Here is a 27,906-nt window from a genome sequence, read left to right as displayed (position 1 = left end):
TACAAATAATTATAACATATAGTTCAAATTTTCCTCAATAGAAGCAAAATTAACTTTGAAGTGAATATAATCTCCCCCATTGAACAAAAAAACACTCAAAAAAAAAAAGATTATTTTTCTGTCAAAAACAGATATAATTTCTAGATAAATTACTTCTAAAATCAACTCTAATGAAAAATGCTGCCAATATAAAGGAAAAACATTCTTGATTCCAAAATACATAGAATTGATCTTCATGTTTCTGATAATACATGCCTCTATGTACAAATGTCGATGTGAAATCCCTCAGGTACACACAGCCTATCGATCTGACAGCACGTACAACCCCATATCTATGACCTGTCTGCATACATAGATATCGCCTACAGTCTACACAGACAAGATGTATAGGATTATACAGAGCTATACAATAACATGGCATATCATAACAATTATCACTGGTGTTAGTAACACAATTAGGTGCACACTCCTCCTAGCTACTGTTACAGGTTGTGTACATCTCTTACAGATGGAGATCTGCCAGATGAACATAGACAACATTCGTAAAGAGCGACAAACAAGTCTAAATGTCAAGTTGTAACACCTGTTAACGCATAAAGAAAATCAATTAAGTCTATTTTTAATTCATAGGTTTTAATTATTGAAATATGATATCATTATAAATTAATCGATTAAAGTCTCAATCATCTTTTTAGGAATTTTAGTGAATCACAGAATTTTTTTATATACACCTCAGCTTTGGCAAAAGCTTGTAATTAATTAGTAGAGAGGATGGCTAGGATTCTTGGATGGCCTTTCAATGAGACACCTATCACAAATTGTTCCCGTCTACCAAGCAGTATAAATAGCTACCTGGCAGTACCAGCATTCTGAAAAATGATCCTGTGAAGGACCGGTGTCCTTCTCAGACAGGAAGAGAGAATTACTAACATAAATCTAGATCCGTTTCTTAACTCCATAAAAATCACCACGATGAACTCTTCATCTTTGTGTCAATTAAGGATGTATGCTACCCTACACATTTTAGTTGTGTTAGTTATCTCCCCTAAAAGTTATTTACCCTAACAACTAGGAGTAAAACGAGTGCTTGCAATGCTTGTGTTCCTGTACAGCTTCCATTGTTTCACTGAATGAGAAGAGTCAAAATTTCCTCATACGATAACAAATATAGATGAAATATGCTAGTGAAATTCATTACATGGAGTTCAACACTGGTTTTTCACCCTACATGCCCCCCAGCCTGTTCAGATGTCATGCAATTTTTTCCTAGATAGATTTGATATTTTGAAATGACCTCTACCTGAACCCATGTCTATTTCCTGTTTACACAGCTGAGAGGTATGACATCCCCTCCTCCTCTTATATGGATAGGAGAGTTATCAACACTTCAACTTATAGCATTGTGCCCTTAACATATTTATTTAGTAAAAAAAAATTAGATTTTGTCTGCCTTGCTGTGGTATTAGGAAATAATCATGTGTAAAAAATCGCTGTTTCTAATATACTAAACAACACCAAATGTACATGTTGCTTTCTGATTATATTTAATCAATACATTACATAAATACAGGATCGTAAAAGTGTTTTCATTTTAAATGAAATTTTCTTTTAAAAGATTTTTTTTTATTTCAGCCAATATCTGGCAAGTTTCATAAAGCCCACGAAATGGAAACTACCATAAGTACTTGCCAAAAATTAAAATACCCCTGGTATAAGCATATTTATATACACAGTCAACAAATTACCATAACTATTTGTTGCCACTTGTGTGTAACCATTTTTTTTAATAAAGTTAATGTTCCTTTCAATTGTGCACATTTGTAATTACAATAAAGTTGTAAGCTGTGATAATAGAAATATTCAATATGTGTTTATCAATTTCCACTAGTCCGTTATAGACAATTTGAAACATTTTCACTTAGCAACATCTATTCTTTGACCACATATCTACATGAACTAGGCCGTAGGTCCTTCAACTTTTCTTGCCAATCAACATTTTATAATTATCGGTTTTTGTGAGGTTAAAATAGTGAGAAACAGCTACAACATCAATTATTTGTGTTACTGTCTCTATACTAGTGAAAAAAATAGCCTGTTACAACAGAGTTATGTCCCTTTTACTGCTCTCTCTGATCAGCATCTGAAACACGTGTGTACATATATACATGACCGTGACTATATTTACACACACATACACACACATGCACACATAAATATGTATAATATAAACAAAATGTATCACAAGTCTACACAGTTTCACATAGTATACACCATTAACCCACACCAGTTGATGTTACAACTGCAAATAACGGGCTAAGAATAAACGAATGCAATGTTTACATCCGACATCGTGATTGCATGTTCCGCTTCATTTCATGCGATCGACACACATGTGTGCATGTAAAGTATGGGTATATTTTTTCAAAAACGACTAAAACACTCACGTGTGGATCCAAGTTGCCGTAGAGCATGTAGGGGATCTTGGTACACCACGCTACACCGGTACAGACTGATTTTATAATTGTCTGTTTCCCGGCCTTACAAATCTACAAACGATGCCGGTGAAGGTTATTTGCTACCGCGGCCACGTGAACCGAGCGTGTATCGCGGGCTTGTCGTTTCATTGGCTGGTTGTTACAGTTTCATTTATTAATGGTACATGTGTGCATTTCATTTACCTGTGGAAAAAATTGGTCAACATATTCAACTGTTGCCCCAGTGACGTATCAAAATATAACTTTGGCTGCCTGTAATTAACTGTTTCTGTTTTAAAAGCATTGTACCAGGGATGTGTAGTGGATGTATGTACTTTTCCATATTTTTTTTTACATAATAGACCCACGTGTACGTGTGTATGTAATGAGACGAAGATCTTAAATTCAAACAAGAAAAAAACACCTTGCAATATAGACATGAAAATTACTTAATGAGAAATTGCATTGGATGGCAAATTATATATCGTTTTTTACGCCTTTAGACAGTAAAAAGCTGACAGATGATCCGAGAAGTATATCTCTAGTGTTACCCTTAATATTGACATCATACAATCTACCTAAACATTTATTATCTTACCTGTCTGTGACTAAAATTGACCGTTTCATCTTGTAAGCGTCATGCTATAAATAATGTACCATGTTTTACCCCACCTTATACATTACAGAGGCATACAAAGCCATAGTCACGGACTTAGATAACTGATCTAATTCCGTGGTAGTATATAACGTCTCTGACATCTTGTTAGCACGGAAAAGTACACAGGAGTTTTAACGCGGGAGACTACCGAGAAAACGAATGAGGTCGATTCAGTTTTTTCAAGCCTGATCAACAGGGACCTGAGAATTTGTGACAGTTGAGCTAGGTATATTTGGACCAAAATGGAATTGTTTAGAGTTTTATTGGACGTTTTAGGGGTTTAGATCATAGAAACACCACACCAATGACGGTATAAACTAGATAAAAATGCCACACCCGAATTCTCATATCCCTGTGGCGCACCCCTGCAGGTGGGGGATCGGGAAAAGAATAACCTGCTGTTACCCACTGCATGTATCGTAGGAGGTGACTAATGCAGGACCCCCTGCAGAATTGGGGATTTGCTTTGGTGTCCCCTATTTGGGGACACAAAAGCGACCAAAATATATCTGCTGCACCCATTGTAATATTTTGGATCTGTATCTTTCTTTCTTCTTCTAAGCTAACTACCTTTTATTTCCTAGCGCCAGGCTTGGCAACACCTCACTTTTGGCTTTAATGTTGAGCATTCGTCCAGGTGAGGATGGCAATGGGCTCTGTCCCCAGGCCGGGACATACCAAAGTCCTTAAAATGGTGGTTGTTATTCCCTGCTTAACGTCCAGCATTTAGGGGAATGGCAACAACTGGTTCACCCGTTGTCAGTATAATGCGTCCGGGCGGAATGCTGTGCTGGGTGCCTTCGGCATGGCATTTCAGTGAGATAGTACTATAAAGTCGGCATCAGATCCGCGCTACCTCAAGGAGGCAAGAACACCAACATACCCTGTCTCCTGCATACACACACGCGATTCGCACATATGAAATTAAAAACAAGAGAATGCTAGCTATATGCGAAAAAAAGAGTTTCCAAGAAAGAAAAAAAATCATATCTTTAAGCGTACGAATTGTTGCTCTTTGACATCTCGTCCCTGCAGGTAGGGCGTAAGAATTGTACCTGCTGCCCCATTGCATGATCGTAACAGGCGACTAAATTTGGGATCTTAGCTTTTCACTTCTTTGTAAACAACCTTTTTCTTCCTAATGTCTCCCTTGACAATGCCTCACTTTTGGCCTTCAGTTGAGCGTTCGCCCCTGTGAGGAAGGCTTTGGGTTCTGTCCCCTGGCCGAGACATACCAGAGTCTGTAAAAATGGTAGTATCTACTCCTGCTTAACCTTTTCAACACTGTAGACTGGTTCACCCGTTGTCAGTATAATGTGACCGGGTGGGGTGTCCTGCTGGGTGTCCACTATAAAGTCGGCATCAGTTCCACACGGCTATCACAAGGAGACAAACACGAACATATCGCAGCCTCCTAAAACACACACGCATACACTACAGGCATGCATCTTGCACACAGGGGAGGCCATCCTTAAATGACCATAGCTGTTGATAGGACGTCAAACAATACTAAACCAAACCAAACCAATTTTTGATATCCGTTCGTGTTTTAAAATGGACAAACAAATATTTTCAACCAGGTCAAAATAAATAGTCTATTGGGCGATATTTCATAAATGAAACAAATAATTCTTATGGTAAAACAGGTTGTGTTTCCCGTTTCATGTACACTGTACATGATTATAGCGCGCGCATGTACATCTTTTAACAGGCGTGTTCGTCTACGGCCAGAAGGCTGCTGGTCCATGGAAGTACTACATGTTTAAACAAAATCATTCTTTTTATTTATAATTACATACATAAACCAAACTATACACGATCGCCAGAACGTTCGGGCGTTTTTTCAATCAACGTAGCTCTATTTGGACCTAAACTAAGGTGTTCCGAGTAATTTTACAGCCTTTAGGGGTTTCCGAAAGTCGATCTCAAACCCTAAAACATGTAAAATTACTCTGAACACCTTAGTGTTAACACCAAATAGATCTGTAACAAATTATCAGGTCCCTGTGGTGGAAACCACAGGACGTGAGAATTTTACAGCTAGTCTGTCTGTCTGGACAACTCCTTCTAAAGTAATGGACCAATTTCAAGGAAACTTTCCAGATATGATAGCTACCACCTGAAGTTGTGCATTAAGGTATTACTTTTATTCTGAACCTTTTTTCAAACCCAATATTGGGTTTGATCTGTGAATACTTTGTCCACGTCCGGTGCTTCTCCGTGCGTGAAAGCCTTCTGGGAAATTAAGGCCGCATACTATCTTCAAAAATATGATAGTAAACCCTATGTAATTATAACAGTTTACTAGTGAAATATTATGAATTCTCCATTTGATAAAAACATATCATAATGCAGTGAAGATATACGAAATATTTTATCTTCAAATGTGAAGAGATCATTCAATTCTCTGCGTACATTTTCAGTTGCAAGTTTAGATGAAGCGACGGCAGAATAGGTGATTGTGTGTCCACCTATGCAGCACACATTATTGTTTTTATATAAATACACTATTAATATCATTTTGGTCTGGAAATCTTACCAGACTTCGGTATCACAATTGATTTAAACATATTTATTGCCCCAAATTTGAGCAGAGGATTAGGCACAAGTTCTATCAACTTATCAACGCCTTTTCCTCCAATACAGCACATATTGATATTTATATCACAACGATAATTTCTCTTCGTTGTAATGTGTAGTTCGAAAGTTGAATTCCAAGATGTTGAATTGTAGTCCAAATATAAATTTATTAAAATAACTTTCTCTAGGTCGGTGGGTGATTTCTGGGGTATCCAAAAACACACCCGTACAGTCCGATGCCCAGCTCTTAACTGATCACCAAAACATGCAGGACAGTGATACATTGACAATTAACTCAATTAAGTTAATTTGATTGACAGCTGTCACTTATCTCTCTATTCTGACTGGTGAGTACCCGAACAGGTAAGGCAATTAGCCTGTCCTTTTTCCGAGACTTTAGTGTCATACTTGGTAAGACCAGTTAATTTCATTACGTATCATAATGGTATATGATGGACACCAATAGTGCTTGAGTTAATCTGACGACAATGAATCAAAGCAGCTATATTCACACATAGAGGTTTTCTTAAGTGGTACAAATGTAATTAAATAGCTTTTAGGCATGAAATTGTTACTAAACGAAATTAAATGGCGAAAGTTTGTAAGAGGAAATCCAAAATAATGAATGAGATGAAATGTTAAATTAATGTTCATAAATAGCACTATTATCATAAAATTCTTTATGATAAATCCCTCCGGCTTCAAAAATGAAACGTCCTCGTTTCAAAAATATCTCTTGGATTGTCACTTTTTTTCCAAAACGATTTTTCAAAGAGCTGTACTGATGCCTGAGTTTAGTATGTAGTATATTTAAATTGCGTTCGCCAAAATTATAATAAGATGGTGGAGACGAATTTGCACCATTGGATATAGCAGATTTAAAAGTATTTAAAGATGGCAATGTTCTTATTGTATTGTCTAACGAATTCCAAAGACGTAAACTCGATGGCAAAAAAGAAGAGTTGCTTGAGGAGAGTCTGAAAGAAGGAATATTGTAATCATTTATGTTACCCACTGTGATTGGCAAAAGGGCCGATAAATAACTGGGGGTTAAATTGTTTTTCATTTTATATAATTATTCAATTTTCGCCTATCACAACTATCAAAAACATTTTCTCAAATCTCAAGCTCAAATCTTAAGTTTGAATTCAGCTGAGATTTACCGCCAAATGGGTATCACAAAGCTGGTAAAACGTAAAGGTTAAGTCTCCAAGGTTGGAGCAGACTCTGGAATCATTTCTAATTTCATTACTGTATTTGTCGCTTTATGCCCAGCATTTGTATACGTAGTTATGGGATGGGGATCTCAATCGTTTTAAAGTTATGGCCCAGGGACTATGTCTCTAAGGGTGGGGCCAAACCCCTGGGCAATCCTGGAAACATACGTGCATTCTTCTCTTCATTCTCAGCAATTGTATATATGGTTAAAGGGTGGGGATCTCGACCATTTCCAAGCAATAAACTATTTCTGGCCCCACCCTTTAGCCAAGGGGGTCAGCCCCACTGCTTGTACAATTTGAATCCCTGCCTCCCATGAATGCTTCCAACCAAATATGATTGATATCCAGTGCATAGTTCTCCAGAAGAAGTCATTATAGCAATTTAGCCAAATTGCCCCCGCCCCTCAGCCCCCTTGGGAGTCAGCCCCACCATTTGTACAATTTTGAATCCCCATTACATAGGGATGCTTCAGGTCAGAATCCCTGCCTCCCAATCTTTTAGTTGTAGAGAAGAAGCCGCTTCAAGCAATATAGCCAAATAACCCTTTTAGGCCCCGCCCCTCAGCCCCCTGGGGGGGCCCCGCCCCTCAGCCCCCTGGGGGGGTCAGCCCCACCATTTGTACAATTTTGAATCCCAATTACATAGGGATGCTTCCAGTAAAATATGGTTCAATGATATCCATCCCATAGTTCCAGAGGAGAAGTCGCCTAAAGCAATATAGCCAAATAACCCTTTTTGGCCCGCCCCTCAGCCCCCTGGGGGGGTCAGCCCCACAATTTGTACAATTTTGAATCCCCACTACCTAGGGATGCTTCCAGTCAAATATGGTTGATGTTCATCTTTTAGTTGTAGAGAAGAAGTCGCTTAAAGCAATATAGCCAAATAACCCTTCTTGGCCCCGCCCCTCAGCCCCATGGGGGGTCAGCCCCACCATTTGTATGCTACTGACCAAAAATGATTGATATCAGTTCTACAGAAGAAGTCGTTTATAGCAATATAGCCAAATTGTCCCTTTTGGCCCACCCTCAGCCCCCTGGTGGATTAACCCTACCATTTGTACAATTTTGAATCCCCACCACCTAGTGATGCTTCCAGTCAAATTTAGTTAAATTCCAATCAGTGGAAGAAGTTGTTTGAAGAATTTGTTGACGGACGGACGACGGATGGACGAGTCACGACGAACGCCACGGTATGGCATAAGCTCACCTTGGTCCTGCAGGTGAGCTAGAAAATGGGGTCCTGCAGCTTTGCTGCTTTTTCTTGTTTACGATGTTTTGGCCCTTTGTTGAAAAAATCCTGAAACTTTTTGTCCGGACAACTCCTTCTAAAGTTAACGATCGATTTCAACGAAACTTTCCTGATATGATAACTTCCACCTGAAGTTGTGTATCCAGGTAATATTTTTTCATTCTGACCTTTTTTTACGGAGATATTGCCCTTTGTTGAAAAATGCTTGCCTGCACAACTTCTCCAAAAGTACTGGACCAATTTCAATGAAAGTTTTCCGATATGATAACTACCACCTAATATAGTGTGCATCCAGGTTTTATTTTTTCAATCTGTTCCTTTTTTCTGAGTAATGGCCCTTTGTTGAAAGACAACTCCTCCAACACTATGCAGCCAATTTCAATGGAAGTTTTCAGATATGATAACTACCACATGAAGATGTGCATCCAGGTATTTTTTCCAACCCTTTCTTATGGAGTTATGCCCTTTGCTGAAAAATACATGTCCTGCCAACTTCTCCTAAGCTACTGGACCAATTTCAATGAAAGTTTACAGATATGGTAACTGCCCCCTGACGTTGTGCATCCAAGAAGTACTTTTTCATTCCGGCCTTTTTAAAAGTTATGGCCCTTTGTTGAAAGAAACCTTTGTCTGCCTCCTAAACCACTGGGCCAATTTCACTGAAAGTGTACAGATATGGTAATTTACCCCAATGTCGTTCATCGGGCTATCATTTTTTTTAATTCGACCCTTTTTAAGGAGTTATTGCCCTTTGTTAAAATCTTTGTCTTGACATCTCTTCCTTATCTAATAGGACGATTTCAGCAAGAAAGCATTACTGGTGGGAGACTTTTCGATTTTCCGTCATCGAGATCTTTCCGCCCTTCTCGTATATTATCATCATTGGGGCTGGTATTTTTTACCTAAAATCGATCTAACCCATGATTGAATTTCAATTTGATTATAAATAATTCCGTCTTTGCGTATTGCAGAGTTATCTTCTCTTGGGAGCAGGTTTTGATTGTTACGTCATTGGTTTGTGCGTGAAAATGACGTCATTTTCTCAAAAATTGATGACGTTACTGTCACAAACAAGTGACGTAACAATCAATCCCTGCACCCAAGAGAAGATAACTCTGCAATACGCAAAGACGGAATAGCTACCGGATATTTGTGCAAGTACTTTACCCGGGCGACAGAAGTCATTATGTAAGGATGCAAGGTGTGTTAATATTGACACTTTGCTACGCTATGTCGTCCATATCATATATTAAATACTGTTTATTCTTCCAGCGCTAAGGTCAACGCATTCCTTTCTCGTCAAAAGACAAGATAAACCACAGTCATGTATTACTTATTTTGCAATAATTTCATGATTTTTTGCTTTCAAATTCCACTAAATGAAAGAATGCATTGTTAATTTCTCTTATGCTTTGAAAAGTCCGTTTATACTATAGTGTCAAGTACTACCTTCTATGGAGAAATATCTTAACAAAGGGATTAGTGGTGGCTCGATAGTGGTACAACGGGATTAGTGGTTGCTGGATAGTGGCACAACGGGATTAGTGGTGACTGGATAGTGGCACAACGGGATTAGTGGTGGCTGGATAGTGGAACAACGGGATTAGTGGTGGCTGGATAGTTCTGAATAAAATTACTCATTACTCATTACTATCATCACATATGCGATACGTGTCGATCTTTACACGTACATACTTTTGTAGTCCGACTTTCATCTGGTCCCGATACCAGACATCTATCTGTCAAAATCTGGTGTCGGGCCAGAGGAAACTCTGGCTAATATTTTTGGTGTGTTTACCATATAAACAACTAGAAAGCACGAATTTTTATTCATATATTTATTTTTCAATCAATAACATTTGCAATACTTCTTCCATCTTTCTTGAAAACAAGAATGCACCAACACCAAATGCTCATACACATATACGTGTATAGTAAATAAACAAACAACGGGCACCTGCAGCACATACATATTGTTATGTTAACATAATAGTTCTATACACAGTACACGTCCAATACAGAGATTCACGGTCCTGTTATCACAATGGCGTACATAGCATTGTTCGTGTGTATAATGCACGTCACCACTCGTGCCTGAACATGAAGTCCGACCTCATCACACATGTATCAGTTAGTATGGAGGAGAAGTTACGTCCGACTTACGTACTGACCACGAGATCACTAACAGTGGGATTTTCATCCTAGCTTTATTGTGGCCAGTCTCAATCCTTCCACAGAGTGCAAGCACCAGCGCGCATTAGATGGACGTCTTTGATACACTGCACATGTGCCTGACGCTCGCGCCGTTGTTTGATGACGTCAGCAAGGCCTTCTACGATCTCGATATCTTGGTTGTTCACTTCTACCAAGTTACCATGGAAACGGGTATGATAATTGATTACGCATGCAAATCGAACACGAACTGTTTTCTTCACATGCGTATTTGTGATTTCCATGGATTCCTCGATCTGTGGACATTCCGTGGCTGATTCTACAATGACGTCACCAATTGGTTGAGAGTTTGAATCGTAAAGAACAAATTTCTCGCCCTTTTCCAGAACATCGTGGCTGAATGCGTAGCCACCTTCGTCGTTGTCTGACCAAAAGAAACAGTCGTTGACGTTGAGTTTGTCTCCCTTGAATGTCAAGCGTTTTCCGTACCCCATGCCGACTGAAGTCAGGTAACGCCCTCTACCTTCAAACACGTCATCCTTCCTGCTGACGTAACGTACTTGGTACCGGAAGCCAGGGCAGATCCGTCGATCCACATAGAAACCTACAACGGAGAAACCCAAAATGAATACGATTGCATTTATTTAGTTTTAGAGTTTTTCAATGCAGAGTTTTAAAAATGTGATCTGCCAATTTTTATATCAATAGATTTTGTTTGTTTGTTTGTTATTTAAGTAACTTTGAAGTTGAAGTAAATCGATTATTTTGATGCTACTGATGTGCTTCCGTATCTGATTGGTATTTAGATATTCGTACATACTTGTTTCATTTTTCAAATCTTGTACGATTTTAATATCTCCAGTTAAGGTGTTTAACGTATTATACAAAAATAAACGTGAATTATATACCTTCTTACACTTAAAGTTTCAAAACAAATTAAATGGCTTCAGGTACATTATGAAGGCAATGTGAAGTTGACAAATGAAAAAAAATGGTACAGGTATACAGTATTTACAGTGTATTGATGTATACAATATTTACAGTGTATTGATGTATACAATATTTACAGTGTATTTGATGAATGAACTTGCGTGGTAGGATGTCCCTCCGCAGAGGAGAACAACTTACTACTCCCAATTATATGAGCAAGTTCATGTTATACGGACATCGTCCCATCACTGGGCTGCGGTTGTGTAGACTTAGAACTTCTCAAAAACTGAAAGTAAAAATATTGTCAAGAACACATGGCAAAGCAGGGCAATACGTCACTGTATGAGGCTTATCTGATTTCTGATTAATCATACTTGTCAAACCTATGTGCAATACGTCATCGTCGGTGAATATTGGAGTAGCATCTTAGACTTGTACAAGTCCTCGTCAATTGTACGTGCATCTTCGCTAGCCAAGTGTTTGCTTCGTATAACGAACACTTGGCTAGCGAAGATGGGTACTAGGGTCTCGAGTCAATTTTTGAAAACCGTCAGCATCATATAAGAAAAAACATATTAGTCGCATGAACTTTTAGTCATTATGGCATAATAAAATGATGGTTTCTACATAAAATATTCAAAGATCATACAGTATCACACCTGGTACATTTTACCAAAGATGTGTTTCTAACATCAAAGAGATCCTTATGCCGTGTTGGTTAATACACAAGATCATGTAAATACGACGAGGATGTGAAAATCTATCCCAATCATGAATAATAAAGGCTAATTTGATAAATAGAAATACATAAAATATTTAAAACACATATTTATAACATGTATAATCTTTTGAGGCGCTTCGAATAAAATAGTGAAAATAAAATGAGGGTATAAAGTATTCTAGCTGTTGACACATTATAGAGACTCATACACAGATGATCCTGTCCAGTGTTGCGTTTCAGTGGTCACAGCTAACGTTAGGTGATCATTTGTCAAATATGTAAATTGTACGTTACGAGATAGAAAGCGGTGAACGGTTGGTATTACAATAATCAGCCATCTACAGGCCCGCTCGCTCGAACACTTTTTAGCTTCACGGGTCATTAACGCACCCCGTTATTTTCGAAATGGGTTTGACAAAAAAATACCCTTGACTAGAGTTCGTCAAGGTACAAACTAACCCTTTTTATACTAGATAAAAGATTTACGTTAACGACACGTTTTAAATAACTTGGCGTTCTCATTTCAGCAAACGAAGTAGGAGTTATTACACGTGTGCTGTTTACTGGTACACAACTGTAGCTCGTAAGCTCAGTATACAACATATGACGCGTGTAACTCTCATTTCCGTTCACCACTTCCATCAACATGGCCTATAGTTTAACTTCCATTCTCGTCATGTCGTCATTGCTTGGTGGAACATAAACGTCGCTGGTGGGACCAAAACTGGTGGTCAATGGACGCCAATTCATATAGTTTTATTTATGCTAAATAGGGGTAATACTACCCAAATTAAACAAGTATGTTAAATTGAAAAGAACATGTTTGTGATAAACGTGCTTTTATAACCATACCGGCGGCGGCCATTGATTTCACCTATGAATGGGCCCCTTAAGTATTAAGTTGCTACTCCAGATATTCGGTGACGTATTTAACATTCCAGTCAGTGTCACTAAACACTGGTGATTTGTCTACAAGTCGGACTTATCCTATGGTGACCGCACTAAATACGTAGAGTACAATGGAACAACGCTAACATAACCCCCAAACATGGCGACCCCATATGAGAGAGAGCCTACCTTTGACTGGGAACTCGTGAGGGTATATACCCTGTATTGTGTACTGGACTGGAACATCATGGACATCTTCCCCTCTCAGGATCAAACTCTGGCCAGAGGTCAAATCTTCTGACGATGACGATTCTTCCTCAAAAGGTACTTCGTCTGGACAAAATGGTGCCCTATCTTGCCCTTCTAAGAGCAGGTCCTGCAGAGACAGGCGGTTCCTTTTGGCGGCATGAATACAATTGGTTATTCCGGATCCAAGGGCCTGTCTGGTCCTAAGAAGGGTTTCCAGGTCTTCCGTGCGCAGTGTAGCGTACAGGGATAGCCGCTTCGAGAAGCTTCCGTCAGAATCTACATCCAAAACTGATGGGACCGGTGCTATGATGTCGACAATGTCCATGGTTTCTTTCTTCAAAATGAAATTCTTTTAAAATCAATGAATCGTTTTCGTTAAGCGTTAACGCGTTTATAGTACAGCTATATGGATTATATAGAAAATGGCCTCGATATACTCTGATGTTTATTAACAACAGCTCCAGCGCTTCTACACTCTCGAGTGACTAGCTTGGCTTGCTGTATAATTACTCGAGTGGGGATCAATACTAATGTATACCGGCGCTTCTACAGACTTCCAACAAATTGACCAATCAAATTGCCCCGTGCAGATCAATATCGGTTTTCATTGGTTCGCCAGGCTTGGAATTTACCCACGTGAAACAGTCGTGTTTTATTCATGTCTGGTTATATTTATCAACCGCATCCTTAACCTCGCAATGAGAGACAGGTAGTGTGATTGTACAAGTCAACAGAAGAAACCGACATCGTGTTCCCCTGGCCTGCCATGTATGATGTAGCTGTGAATTCACAACAGTGTGCAGTGGCGGATCCAGAGGTTTTTTTGGGGCTTCAGGAACCCCCCCCCCCAGGAAATTTGAAAACACCCCAGATAAGTCTCTGGATCCGCCACTGGTGTGCACATATACAATAAAGTATACATAACACATTACGAGTTAAGAGAGTTACGAGAGACTGAAATCAGGGACGTAATATACTGTCCCTGCTATAATTGAGTTATTTAAAGGGCACTACGAGAGAGAAAGCTATATAGTATATGCCACACAGATATATTATATTATATAATGCATACATTTCAATATACAGTAATCAGCGATATATCAAATTATTACAACGTTTAAGGAAAGCTGCCAGAGTTTTTGTACTTTATTTAACCACGGACTTAGACTCCTAGTCCGTGATTTAACACAGTTCTCGTTTGATAACTCAAATTCATATGTCCATAGCTTTATCATTAGAAATACCATGTATTTCGTCATGATAAATGACAGGTATGTGTGATATGTAATAGACAAAACGACATCAAGTTCCCCTTGCCTGCCATTCCTACAGTTACTGTGAATTCACAACAGCGTGTGAAAGTTCAGAATCCCTCAAAAATAACAACAAATATGACATACTTGTGTTTATGTCAATACATAGAACACACGTAATTAAGGCGACAATGCAGGTTAACACATATAGAAACAGTACCATATGTTTTGAGAGTGCAACCAAGCTATTTATAATAATTAGGTTCTTCTCGAAATTTTGATAACTCAAATTCATAAAATCATTATAAATGTCCATAGCTTTATCATTTGAAATACCACGGATATCGTCATGATAAATGACAGTTATGTGTGATATGTAATAGACGAAACGACATCAAGTTCACAACAATGGGTGAAAGATCAGAATTACTCAAAAATAACAACAAATATGACATTTTTGTGTTTATGTCAATACCTAGAACACACGTAATTAAGGCGACAATGCAGGTTAATTAGTTTTGTTCATGTTTACATAACGTTCAATCTTTCAACTAGATCATCATTTAACACAATAGCGACTGGGACAAACATATAGTAGCTAATGGAGATCCGGTTTTAACCAGATTAACGCATTGGGTCGTCATGGTACCGACCGGCCTTGGCTGGAAAATTCCGGCCTGTTTGTTTTTACGTCCTATTAACAGCTATGGTGACAGGTGGAGGACGACTGCCCCACGTAGGCCTCGAACCCGCGACCAAAGTTCAAGTTCATCAGCTACAAGTAACAAAAGTGCAAAATACCATTTCACAACATTACACACACTCACAACACTATTACAAATAAACGAAGCTATTTATAATAATTGGGTTCTTCTCGAATTTACAAATTGTATGTATTATTTCTGAGGTATTTTTCACACCCAGTTGTGGATGGCTCGTGGAAGCAGAATGTCAGACGCCTGAACAACTTGGCCACCGCGGTCTGAGTTCAGTATCATATTTCAAAACCTTACTTATATAGGTTATATATTCTAAATAAATTCACTGCTTGATTTCTGTTCTGATATTTGTTTAAATAGTTTCATGCAATAATACGATTCGAAATAAAATGACATTTGAACATCAAACCAAAATACCGTATGATACTGATATATACGTACACTGTTAGTACAAAAACATGTACCAAAAAAAGGAAGGTGCTGTCGGTGCTGGAAAGGACACATGGCCTCAAATACATTTTACTATGAGCTAAATGACTATAAGTATNGACATACATATGTATGTATACATGTATGTTTGTATGTGAGCATAATTATTCATTTGCTTCTCCCGATCGCCTTCTTCCTCTCGTTTTCCTCATTGAATCATTATGAAATACATTGTTTATAAATATGTGTAGTAAGCCATCTTATGATGTATATATATGCTTAATTGAATTCGTAAGGAAAGGGCGCTTATAATGGTCTCGAAACTTACCATCAATCCTTTTGCTTTATAGCAATAAAAAATGTTTAAACTAAAGAAGAAGGTGATGCATTAAGTCAGTGTTTATTTTACAGGTATGAAAAAGTGTATTAATTATTATTTAACCTTAAACAGGGAATTGTACTCTATTTTATAAGTACTTTTGAAGTATTATAAGATTTTTGTGATTCAATTACATTTCAATTACATGAAGCATCACCTTTTATACACATTTTGTTTTAAGAAAATATGAAACTGTTACTGCATTTTTATTCCATCATTTTCCAAGAGTCTCGTAATTTAGACTACTATGGTTTTTAGACGTGTTTGGTTATATCAACTATAAGGGTATTCAATTTTATTAAGATATTTCGCAGTGATGCACGTGGACTGAATTAAACAGTGTTTTTACTCGCGTGGTCAAGCGTGTTACTCTTTAGGAAATGACAAATACTTCTAGGAGATTATGATGTCCGTTACGACAACGAGGAGAATGCACCCAACTCCGGCAAACTGGGAAAACAATTTGTATAATGAGCAGGGTCGATAGAGTTATCTCCCCTACACTTTTTTTTCTACCAATCTCTGTTAGAAATAATGATGATGGTAGGTACAATACAATGTATGTCACAAAATGACAGAAATTTAGTTTATGCTATATATTATTCTTATGCAGGAGGCAAAGAAATATTAACAAGAAAAGTTTAAATATTTTTCTGTTTGGGCGGCTAAATCTAAGTAGAAAATATCAAAGAATGATGTCATTAAACTCATTCGTTTTGAATATTTACACATCCATGTATATTTCCATATCATATGAATTATAAAGTACGTTTTGTAAGCGTTGTTGTAATTGTGTGAAGTACGTTTTGTAAGCTTTGTTGTATTTGTGTGAAGTACGTTTTGTAAGCGATGTTGTAATTGTGTGAAATGCGTTGTGTAAGCTTTGTTGTAATTGTGTGAAGTACGTTTTGTAAGCGATGTGTAATTGTGTGAAGTAAGTTTTAAAAGCAATGTGAAGTACGTTTTTATTGTGTGAAGTACGTTTTGTAAGCGATGTTGTAATTGTGTGACGTACGTTTTGTAAACGATGTTGTAACTGTGTGAAGTACGTTTTGTGAGCGATATTGTAATTTTGTGAAGAACGTTTTGTAAGCGATGTTCTATCTGTGTGAAATGCGTTTTGTAAGCTTTGTTGTAACTGTGTGAAGTACGTTTTGTAAGCGATTTGTAATTGTGTGAAGTAAGTTTTAAAAGCAATGTGAAGTACGTTTTTATTGTGTGAGGTATGTTTTGTAAGCGATGTTGTAATTATGTGAAGTACGTTTGTAAGCGAAGTTGTAATTGTGCGGAGTATGTTTAGTAAACGATGTTGTAACTGTGTGAAGTACGTTTTATAAGCGATGTTGTAACTTTGTGAAGTACGTTTTGTAAGTGATGTTGTAACTGAGTGAAGTATGTTTTGTAAGCGATGTTGTAACTGTGTGAAGTACGTTTTGTAAGCTTTGTTGTAACTGTGTGAAGTACGTTTTGTAAGCTTTGTTTTAGCTGTGTGAAGTACGTTTTGTAAGCATTTTTTTAATTGTGTGAAGTATGTTTTGTAAGCGATGTTTTAACTGAGTGAAGTACGTTTTGTAAGTGATGTTGTAACAATGAGAAGTACGTTTTGTGAGCGATGTTGTAACATTGTGAAGTACATTTTGTGAGTGATGTTGTAACTGTGTGAAGTACGTTTTGTAAGCTTTGTTGTAACAATGAGAAGTACGTTTTGTGAGCGATGTTGTTACTGTGTGAAGTACGTTTTGTAAGCGATGTTGTAACTGTGTGAAGTATGTTTTGTAAGCGATGTTGTAACAATGAGAAGTACGTTTTGTGAGCGAAGTTGTAACTTTGTGAAGTACGTTTTGTAAGCTTTGTTGTAACAATGAGAAGTACGTTTTGTGAGCGATGTTGTAACTTTGTGAAGTATGTTTTGTAAGCGATGTTGTAACTGTGTGAAGTACGTTTTGCAAGCGATTTTTTTTAATTGTGTGAAGTATGTTTTGTAAGCGATGTTGTAACTGAGTGAAGTACGTTTTGTAAGTGACGTTGTAACTGAGTGAAGTACGTTTTGTAAGCGATTTTTTTAATTGTGTGAAGTATGTTTTGTAAGCGATGTTGTAACTGTGTGAAGTACGTTTTGTAAGCTTTGTTGTAACAATGAGAAGTACGTTTTGTGAGCGATGTTGTAACATTGTGAAGTACATTTTGTGAGTGATGTTGTAACTGTGTGAAGTATGTTTTATAAGCGATGTTGTAACTGTGTGAAGTACGTTTTGCAAGCGATTTTTTTTAATTGTGTGAATTATGTTTTGTAAGCGATGTTGTAACTGAGTGAAGTACGTTTTGTAAGTGACGTTGTAACTGTGTGAAGTACGTTTTGTAAGCGATTTTTTTAATTGTGTGAAGTACGTTTTGTAAGTGATGTTGTAACTGAGTGAAGTACGTTTTGTAAGCGATGTTGTAACTGTGTGAAGTACGTTTTGTAAGCGATGTTGTAACTGTGTGAAGTACGTTTTGTAAGCGATTTTTTTTTTAATTGTGTGAAGTACGTTTTGTAAGTGATGTTGTAACTGTGTGAAGTACGTTTTGTAAGTGACGTTGTAACTGTTTGAAGTACGTTTTGTAGGTGATGTTATAACTGTTTGAAGTACGTTTTGTAAGCGATGTTGTAACTTTGTGAAGTACGTTTTGTTAGCGATGTTGTAACTGTTTGAAGTACGTTTTGTAAGTGATGTTATAACTGTTTGAAGTACGTTTTGTAAGCGAAGTTGTAACTGTGTGAAGTACGTTTTGTAAGCGATGTTGTAACTGTGTGAAGTACGTTTTGTAAGCGATGTTGTAACTATTTGAAGTACGTTTTGCAAGCGATGTTGTAACTATTTGAAGTACGTTTTGTAAGCGATGTTGAAACTGTGTGAAGTACGTTTTGTAAGCGATATTGTTACAGTGAGAAGTACGTTTTGTAAGCGATGTTGTTACTGTGTGAAGTACGTTTTGAAAGCGATGTTGTTACTGTGTGTAGTACGTTTTGTAAGCGATGTTGTAATTAAGTGAAGTACGTTTTGTAAGGTATATTGTATGGTGTAGTGTTAGATTTGTAAGCGATGTAACATATGTTGTCAGCGACGCTGTAAAATATCAGGTTTATTTTGTTGATTTGACTATGTGTGCTGTTTGACCATAATTAATAAAAAGCATCAACACTGTATTGAGTTAATAAAGGATAAGTGTGTTCGTGTTGCCCAGTGGTTTGTGCCCTCGCCTTTCACCAAGACGACCGAAGATGGAATCCCTTATCGGACGTGGAATGATATTGCGCCACCTGCACAACCATATCGGTTTTCTCCGGGTACTCCGGTTTCCTCCAATTTATTAAGTCTCTCTGTGCACTTCACAAAATGACCGATAGAATTGTATAACTCATTACAGTGTTATGGTATTGGCAGTGGTACACGGCTCCCTAAGGTGAAGAATTAGCAGACTAAAAAATAAATTCCTACTTCAAAGATGAGATTCAATTGATTTAATTATTCTTTTTCTCTTATGTCGCATTAGACGTATAATTACACTGTATACTGTTAGTCAGGATTTTATTTAAAACAAACTAATCTTTGCAAATGATGTCAGAAATATAACAAATATGTTTTGTCTCTGTCGTCCAGTAACATTGTCTGATCAGACTAACACAAGTCATTTAATTGGATAATAAGACAATGTGGAAACGTTAACGCTGTTACCCCCCCCCCCCCGACCACCCCTATTTGAGATCCAAATGGATTGTTTAGTAACATCCTTTCGTCCGCCCGCTTTTCCGTATTAACGTTTTACAACGATTATAAAACAAGTTACTTCAACTCATATTTAAAACTTTTTTGCCCCGGATATTAGCACACAGGGGGTCTTACTGTGGAGGAGGAGGAGGAGGGGGGGGGTCGCTTTTCGGGTTCAAACATCTAAGGTCAATGCTGCTATAAACAGAACTTTGCTCTCCGTAGATTTGTGTGAGTTAACATTGGTCGATTGTGTTCAAATTTAAAATGATCTCCCTTACCAGAAACATACAAGCAAAAGTCAAGGTCAAAAACAAACCATGTTATCCACTGACCTCAAATATTATTTCTTAGCAAACCTTCATTTTTTTGATAAAATGAAATATCGAGATTGTTATTTGTGATATTACTAAAAAGGGTTGTGTTGGGTTTTATACAGCCCCTCTGGCAAGCATTACCTTCAGTCGATATTCGTATTGAAGGGAGCTAGTTCTGGTTTATAATGATGTCTTCATAATAAATTGACCATTTTTGGTTAATGATTGTTTTATTCAAATCTCAAATCAACAATATTTCGGTAAAGCAGGGAGAAGTAAAGCTTCTTTTGTATCACGGTCATCGCAACTCGCCAGGATCAAAATGCTCGCGACTATCTTATTTTCTCATCTGAGATACAAATGTTACAATAATGACCCCTTCTGAGCGAATAGAAACATCGTCGTTCACTGTCTTTAAGTTTACTTCAGTTTAAAGGCGGTTGACCGTAATATTTGAAATTGTCATATAATCAGTACACTTCCATGTTGAGTTCATGGCAAATAAATAAGCAAATTCCATAGGAATACAAAAGCGAAAATATCTTTGAATATGATTCAAATGGAAAGTGGAACAATATTCAATAATGTGTCTCGCATACAGCAAAACCACTCTTTCGGTTTCTGAAAATAATAACAATCATCCTCCATTGTACTACACTTTCATGAAAATGTTAATACAGCACTTTTTAAAATCAAAAGTCCGTTAAAATCTACCAAAATATTGTTCCATGAAATGTTTGAACGTCACTCAAAGAAGATGCCATGTACTAACCCTATCGCCACCAGAGAATTGTTTTTGTACGTCACGCATGCGTGACTGTCGGTGGTGGCGTCCCAGAGACACCTACTGGCGATCTGAACGCCATGTTCTGTTTGCTGACCAATGCACACATTACAGATAATTTTATGTCGCGGAAAGTTCATACTCTTTACTTTGTTCTTAATGGCCACCGAAAGTTCACAGCATAATCTAGAGCACACGACGGGGTCATAGGTGACGTTGTCAAGGTGTTCTTGTAACAATGTCGTGATCTCCTTACGAACTCTGAAGGAAAAGAAGCCTTCATCAGGTTTCATTTTGTATGTGTTTTCTAAGCGAACTTTTGGCTTGGATTCTTGTTGTTCATCCGGTGTATCTAGGGTCTGTCCTAATAGTGCCCTGGTCATGCGCCTTACGTGGATTCCTTGTTGTGAACTCTGGGCAAGCTTAAAGAATGTCGACTTCCGGCGATTAGGGTTGGCAGCCGTACATTTGGATACAATCTCTTTTGAGGCCCGTCGCTTGCTTTCTGATGACCCATCATCAGTTATCTGTAAATATACAAACATCTATATCAAATAGATAAAAGGTTGGGTTTAACGTTGATAATATTAAGTCGTATACGTTGTCTGTGGGATAAGTGTTATTATTGCATTCTTTAATACTCGTCAACACACAAAACCTTACTAGGATTCATACGTGTGGTCTTATAAAAATATCAGATTGAGAAACACCCTACAAACGAAACAGTATGACAAATGTGAAACTTCTTTTGTCAGTAAAAACAGCTAGATGTGTTGTTTTTTTGGGGCCGTTTCACTATTTATACGTCACGAAATGAAAGATTTAGCATATAAAATACTGGTTGTTAGTAATACCAATGGTTTGTGCCTCATTAAAAAATATATTTTTCTAACATAGCATAACCAAATTATAATATGTAACGGAACTACAACAGTCGTGTCACCTTATCAACTGTGTTGTTAACCTATAGCGAACCGTAAACTTTGACAGTGACGTCATTGATAGTTGTGTACTTACCGTTAATTCTGAAATTGTGACGTCAATGATAGTTGTGTACTTACCGTTAATTCTGACATTGTGTATCCTCAGATATCACAAACACACGCCAAATATGTGTGGTGAACCTGGAAAATATGATATTGGACAAATATTATATTTGAATTAACTCAATTTTATTTCGAGATTAAATTGTAATTATTTTAAACTAGAGACTAATAAAATCTATTCAAACCCTCGGGGCAAAATATTGAGAAAAAAGGACCCTCCGCAAAGCCTCGGGTCTCCTGCTCAATATTTTATTTCTTGGGTTTGAATAACCTTATCCATACCTCACATCAGGGATGTATTCTATAAATCTTAGACACCTTTCTTCTCGGAAACTCAACATGAAAGCCGCTATCTAATGTATACCATATCACCATGGGTAAGTGCTACAGGTTCATGATAAACATTCCTAATGTAATATTCCTCGGTTTGGATTATCCTTTACGTATTATACTAACCCTGGGATTATTTTTGTCGTAATCTAGTTTATTACGCATTGATAAGGTATTTTGCGATTAACTACCCCCATGAAGGTCAATTACACACTGCTGAAATCGCGTTTAGAAGTTGTGTCTTAGAGACAGCCGATAGAAGATATGGCAGTTGTGTTTTTTTATGTATATAGAATGTGATTATTTTTCGAGAAAAAAAACCGTGAAAGTTCATGATTTGTTCCGTTTGAGAAAATCCTTCTTGAAAAATCCGTTCTTTTTGAGACGTAGTAAACGACAATTGTGAAATTTACACGTGTTTTGCTTTTATTGTATTTACTGGAAACTGTTTTATGTTATTTCTAGATGCGGGGTGGGGCTGGGCCTGTGGCTGGGGGTTATGACTATTTATAATTTTGCCATGCTATATAAACTTATTTGTAGAAGGTCAACACATGGAAAGATTGACGATACCGACACAAGTAAGTGAAATATGCAAATTTGGTCTAAGTGGATTATAAAAATATTCATGCAAAAAGTGTTTATATGTGACGTTTCGACGACCACAGCGATCTAGCACTAGTCATCGAAACGTCACACATAGATACTTTTTGGTTGTGTTACATGAAACTTTTCATAATCCTTACCTACCAACCTGAAAAAAATGCTTTAAAAAAATGCTCTAAGTGGAAATAGCAGTTCCTAGTCTGTTGTAAATTATGTGGTTATCGCCCTTTTATTAAAAACCAACAAATAGCGTTCAAAAATACCTGACGAGTTATATGTTTCATAAACATATAATGAAAAATAAATATCCCAGAAACTTAATGGGTAAATTATCGTTCACACTACCTAAAACCCCCAGTATAATGAAGAAATAAAGGTGTGTAAGTAGTATTACCATACCTAAAGACCGTCATAAATCACCCATAATCGTCCAATCAGGTAATATACTTATCATGCATTGGCGTATAGAAAAATGCCAAATTCTGATCTACAAATTAAATTATTACATTAAGAGTACATGTAGCATGTTTTACTCCTTATTCACCTACATTTAAGTATACCTCGACTAAGCGGGTAATCCATGTCCCTTTAGCCACTTCTATAACGGTTTTCCGCCTCAGAGTTCTCCAGCCTATTTTACATCGGACTGTGTCAATGTTTTTATATTATCACGTTTATCGATATAAGAGTGGTAGTAACATAAGCCGTCTTGTTTTGAATATCAAAAGTTGAGGGGAAATTTTAACGACATAGCAACGACGCTGCAATTCAAAATTAATGAATAACAGCAGATGAATTCGATTTTTTTCATATAAGAGTTACGATGCTACAAGTATTGAAAGCCGGAGTCCCCGGAGAAAAACCACCGACCAACGGCCATTTCCTAGCGACTGCCCCAAGTAGGTTTCGAACCAGCGACCCAGTGGTGGAGGGCTAGTGGTAGCAGAGTGTCAGACGTCTTAACCACTTGGTCACCGCGGTGTCTGAGTTGAGACGTTCTATGAATGAGTTGAAATGATATAAGAGTTGAAAGTACAGACATTACGTACCAAAAGTTAAGTTGTTGATTTGATAAATATCAAACACAAATTTGGACGGTTCATATACGAATTTAGATTATTAGATTCCTTTTCTATGACAAAAGTAATCGCACCGATTAACCGGTATAATTTCGGTGCGGATGGAAGGGAGATAATTCGTCCGTAACTCGATAATTTGCTTTTAGTTCTCCTTTCAAGCATATTTCAACATCTTAATCTGCCATGTAGTGACTAAAATACATTGAGTTCTGTTTCCTCGGTTTTTGAGATGGTAAACGAAGCTTTCAAGTGACTTTCATTGTGTTTCATCTTTCTGCTCTAATCGCCGAGTCGTAATGGAGTGAAAAAAATAAAGATAAACAGGCATTTATAAAAGTTAACATGTTTTCTGTTGAATACAAGTTATTCCCTACATATTCATACCAGGATAAATTTGAGTTGCGGGCCTTTTTAGGGCGTAAGAACAGTTTTAAATTATCCCCAGTTATGTTCCTGACAAGTGTTAACAAACGGCTAGTAACAAAACAAATATAATCAAATGTAGCACATTTATCGACGAGCATGGAGTTCGAATCCTCGAAGCGGACATATGTTTGTGAGAAAAAAATATAATGAATATATACCCCTTTGTTATAGTAAATGAGCAAGGAAACTGGAACTCTTCTTTGTTGGAGATACATCACAGAAGGCTATGGCTCCCTACCTTAATTTAGTTTTAAGAACAAATTTTATTTAGGACGACTAGTTTATTACCAAGTGGGTATTTGATGGAATGACCCCTGGTAGTTTCGCATTCATAATCGGATCTGTGTTACTTTAGAACATTTCCGTAAAAAATAACACAGACATTATATCAGTAAGAATCCCAGTCCTGTACGCGTGCTCCGACGATCGTATTTATCTTCTGTCTTTGATTATTGTGAGTAAGCTTGTGTAAATAGGTAAAGTAGATACATTTACAGTTATAATTGCCTAGATTACGTATTATTCTTGTAAAGAACATTTACAAAGCTGCTCTCAGGATTTAAAAATATCGGATACAATAAGTGCTATAAGTTCAGTCGAAGCTTGCTACTTTAGAAGATAGACGCTTGAGTGGAGAAAGGTTTACGAACGGATTACGTGATTTATTTTATTCAAAGAACAGTTCTTTTCTCCCTCGATACCTTAGCATATAAAGAACAAGCTATTTAATTTGTAAAAAACGTTGACGATCTCCGGAAAGAACTTAACACGAAATCCAAGCACACTACAAATATGCTGTTAAATAGTTCTAAATTTAACGCGAAATTTCTGTTAGAGTTGTTTTCCTTACATATGTTTTTAATTAACATCGTCTGAATAAACCGTATTACACCAGTATCAATGGGAGGTAGCATACAGCATGAAAGAACCTACACGTACCTGTCTCTTAAAACCAGGAACGCGTTTTCTTTCCTCTTGCAGATCCGTACAGAATAAAACGGGTGTCCTTTTCGTCTTTTCGCAACTTATATAGTGTTCAAATACATGTCTTGAGACTTTATGCACATTTTGGGGCAATTCATGCAGTCAATTTATTTAATTTATGGACACGTTTGAATCGTGTGTCCCCTTTTTACATATCCCTTTTTTAAATCAGACGCTACCGATACATTTAAACTAAGGTAATACATTTCTGTCAATATAACCCCGCTGTATAACAAATATCGTATTACTTATTACGTTGTAACTCGTTAACAACATCCAACAAGTCGGTCGAACCCGGAGAAAAATGTCCTTATTGTATTTTGGAAATTCTTAAATATTTTTCCATATTTACCCTAAATCTCATATTACTTATTACGAAGTAACTCGTTGGCAACATTCAACAAGTCGGTCAAACCCGGAGAAAAACTGTCCTAATTGTATTTTAGAAATTATTAAATGTTTTTTCATTTTGTTCCCTGTCCTACGTATCTATCGGACAAAAGGAACCGTTTAAGTCCATTGTAATATTTAAAAAAAAAGTTTAAATGATATGTTACTTACCTGTATAATAGAAACAGCTTGTCCTTTCTCTGGGTCAGTAGCTTTTTACATTTTCCAACAAAACTCGTATTTTTTTTAAGGAAAATATGATCAGTCCAGGCTTTCGTATCCCGTACCCTGGGAAACCTCCTTTCAAATGCGGGCCGATGTGTATATTGACTATAATCCCTCTAGTTTACTGCCAATGTGTATTGGATGAGGGTTTTTACTTAAAGCTTGTAACAACGGAGTCCTGTTTACCATATACTAGTCAAGCCTAGCGATTAAGCCACTTGATCTGGGTTTATTTTAATTATTAAACAAATATCCTCTTTAAATATTTGATTTGGGTCTCGTCAATTTAAACACGTTACGGCATGAGAATGTATGACTATCAGTGTTCGGGGGTAAATCGACAATGTTCCATTGTTCATAGATTGTCATTGTCATATGGGTTGTGTAATAAAACTGAGTTACGTTGGGTTTAGGTGCAGGATGTAAAAAAACAAACATTATTTGACCAAAATATCTATTTGTATGTTTCAATTATTATAGGACCGTTATCATTAGAAGATGATAAACATTTATCTTCTAGTGCACAAACAAACAATTTCACACCTGTTTGTAATGTTTAAACACGCTGTAAACGTATTTACGGGGAGTATAGAGAGTAACGGAATTACACATAAACCAAACTGTCCGGACAAACGACGTCCTACTGTTTACATAAACCAAAGTGTCCGTACTAACGACGTCCTACTGTTTACACAAACCAAAGTGTCCTGTCTAACGACGACCTTCTGTATACACAAACCAAAGTGTCCAGTCAAAGTGTCCAGTCTAACGACATCCCACTGTATACAGTGCCCAGTCTAACGACGACCTACTGTTTACCTAAACCAAAGTGTCCTGTCTAACGACGACCTTCTGTTTACATAAACCAAAGTGTCCTGTTCAACAACGACCTACTGTTTACATAAACCAAAGTGTCCTGTCTAACGACGACCTTCTGTTTACATAAACCAAAGTGTCCTGTCTAACAACGACCTACTGTTTACATACACCAAAGTGTCCGTACTAACGACGTCCCACTGCATACACAAACCAAAGTGTCCTGTATAACGACGTCCCACTGTATACATAAACAAAAGTGTCCTGTCTAACGACGTCCTACTGTTTACACAAACCAAAGTGTCCTGTCTAACGACGTACCACTGTATACACAAACAAAAGTGTTCAGTCAAACGACGTCCTACTGTATACACAAACCAAAGTGTCCAGTATAACGACGCTCACTGTATACACAAACCAAAGTGTCCAGTCTAACGACGTCCCACTGTATAGACAAACAAAAGTGTCCAGTCTTACGACGTCCTACTGTTTACACAAACCAAAGTGGCCAGTCTAACGACGTCCCCCTGTATACACAAACCAAAGAGTCCTGTCTAACGACGTCCCACTGTATACACAAACCAAAGTGTCCAGTATAACGACGTCCCACTGTATAGACAAACAAAAGTGTCCAGTCTTACGACATCCTACTGTTTACATAAACCAAAGTGTCCAGTCTAACGACGTCCTACTGTTTACATAAACCAAAATGTCCAGTCTAACGACGTCCCAATGTATACACAAACAAAGTGTCTTGTCTAACGGCGTCCTACTGTTTACACAAGCCAAAGTGTCCTGTCTAACGACGTCCCCCTGTATACACAAACAAAAGTGTCCTGTCTAACGACATCCCACTGTATACATAACCCAAAGTGTCCGTACTAACGACGTCCCACTGTATTCACAAACCAAAGTGTCCAGTCTAACGACGTCCCACTGTATACACAAACAAAGTGTCTTGTCTAACGACGTCCTACTGTTTACACAAACCAAAGTGTCCAGTCTAACGACATCCCACTGTATAAACAAAACCAAAGGGCCCAGTCTAACGACGTCCCCCTGTATACACAAACCAAAGTGACCAGTGTAACGACGTCCCACTGTATACAGAAAACAAAGTGCCCAGTCTAACGACGTCCCACTGTATACACAAACCAAAGTGTACTGTCTAACGACATCCCACTGTATAAACAAAACCAAAGTGCCCAGTCTAACGACGTCCCACTGTATACA

At 37.5% G+C, this 27,906-nt stretch overlaps 3 protein-coding genes across 5 annotated transcripts in view; all 3 read right to left on the bottom strand.

Annotated features, from left to right (window-relative positions):
* The window catches only part of LOC110451591 (putative glutamate synthase [NADPH]), a 68,017-nt gene extending 65,470 nt beyond the window's left edge, over positions 1-2,547 (bottom strand). The window contains exon 1 of the mRNA XM_021499710.1: positions 2,445-2,547. The gene's annotated coding sequence lies outside the window, so the exon portion shown is untranslated. The remainder of the gene's footprint in view (positions 1-2,444) is intronic.
* A 7,523-nt stretch (positions 2,548-10,070) lies between these two features.
* Positions 10,071-13,676, bottom strand: LOC110451592. Of its 2 annotated transcripts, none has more exons than XM_021499711.1 (2): positions 13,082-13,676; positions 10,071-10,957 (listed from the first exon to the last, which is right to left on the bottom strand). In XM_021499711.1, the coding sequence occupies exons 1-2, from the start codon at positions 13,464-13,466 to the stop codon at positions 10,404-10,406; spliced, it is 939 nt and encodes a 312-aa protein (XP_021355386.1). In that variant the 5' UTR covers positions 13,467-13,676; the 3' UTR covers positions 10,071-10,403. The 2 variants fall into 2 exon arrangements, 1 of the variants encoding a protein (XP_021355386.1); XR_002463094.1 differs by having other exon boundaries at positions 10,539-10,957; positions 11,421-13,174.
* A 6,522-nt stretch (positions 13,677-20,198) lies between these two features.
* On the bottom strand, positions 20,199-26,010 carry LOC110451601 (tctex1 domain-containing protein 1-like). 2 transcript variants are annotated; one of them, XM_021499719.1, is made up of 3 exons: positions 25,804-26,010; positions 21,833-21,895; positions 20,199-21,298 (listed from the first exon to the last, which is right to left on the bottom strand). In XM_021499719.1, the coding sequence occupies exons 2-3, from the start codon at positions 21,845-21,847 to the stop codon at positions 20,732-20,734; spliced, it is 582 nt and encodes a 193-aa protein (XP_021355394.1). In that variant the 5' UTR covers positions 21,848-21,895; positions 25,804-26,010; the 3' UTR covers positions 20,199-20,731. The 2 variants fall into 2 exon arrangements, with proteins under 2 accessions (XP_021355394.1, XP_021355395.1); XM_021499720.1 differs by lacking the exon at positions 25,804-26,010 and adding an exon at positions 25,198-25,294.
* Between the last annotated feature and the right edge of the window lie 1,896 nt (positions 26,011-27,906).

Source organism: Mizuhopecten yessoensis, unplaced genomic scaffold (assembly GCF_002113885.1).
Source record: "Mizuhopecten yessoensis strain PY_sf001 unplaced genomic scaffold, ASM211388v2 scaffold6135_1, whole genome shotgun sequence".
NCBI classification, from domain to species: Eukaryota; Metazoa; Mollusca; class Bivalvia; order Pectinida; family Pectinidae; genus Mizuhopecten; species Mizuhopecten yessoensis.
This window is presented reverse-complemented; position numbering and strand designations above follow the sequence as displayed.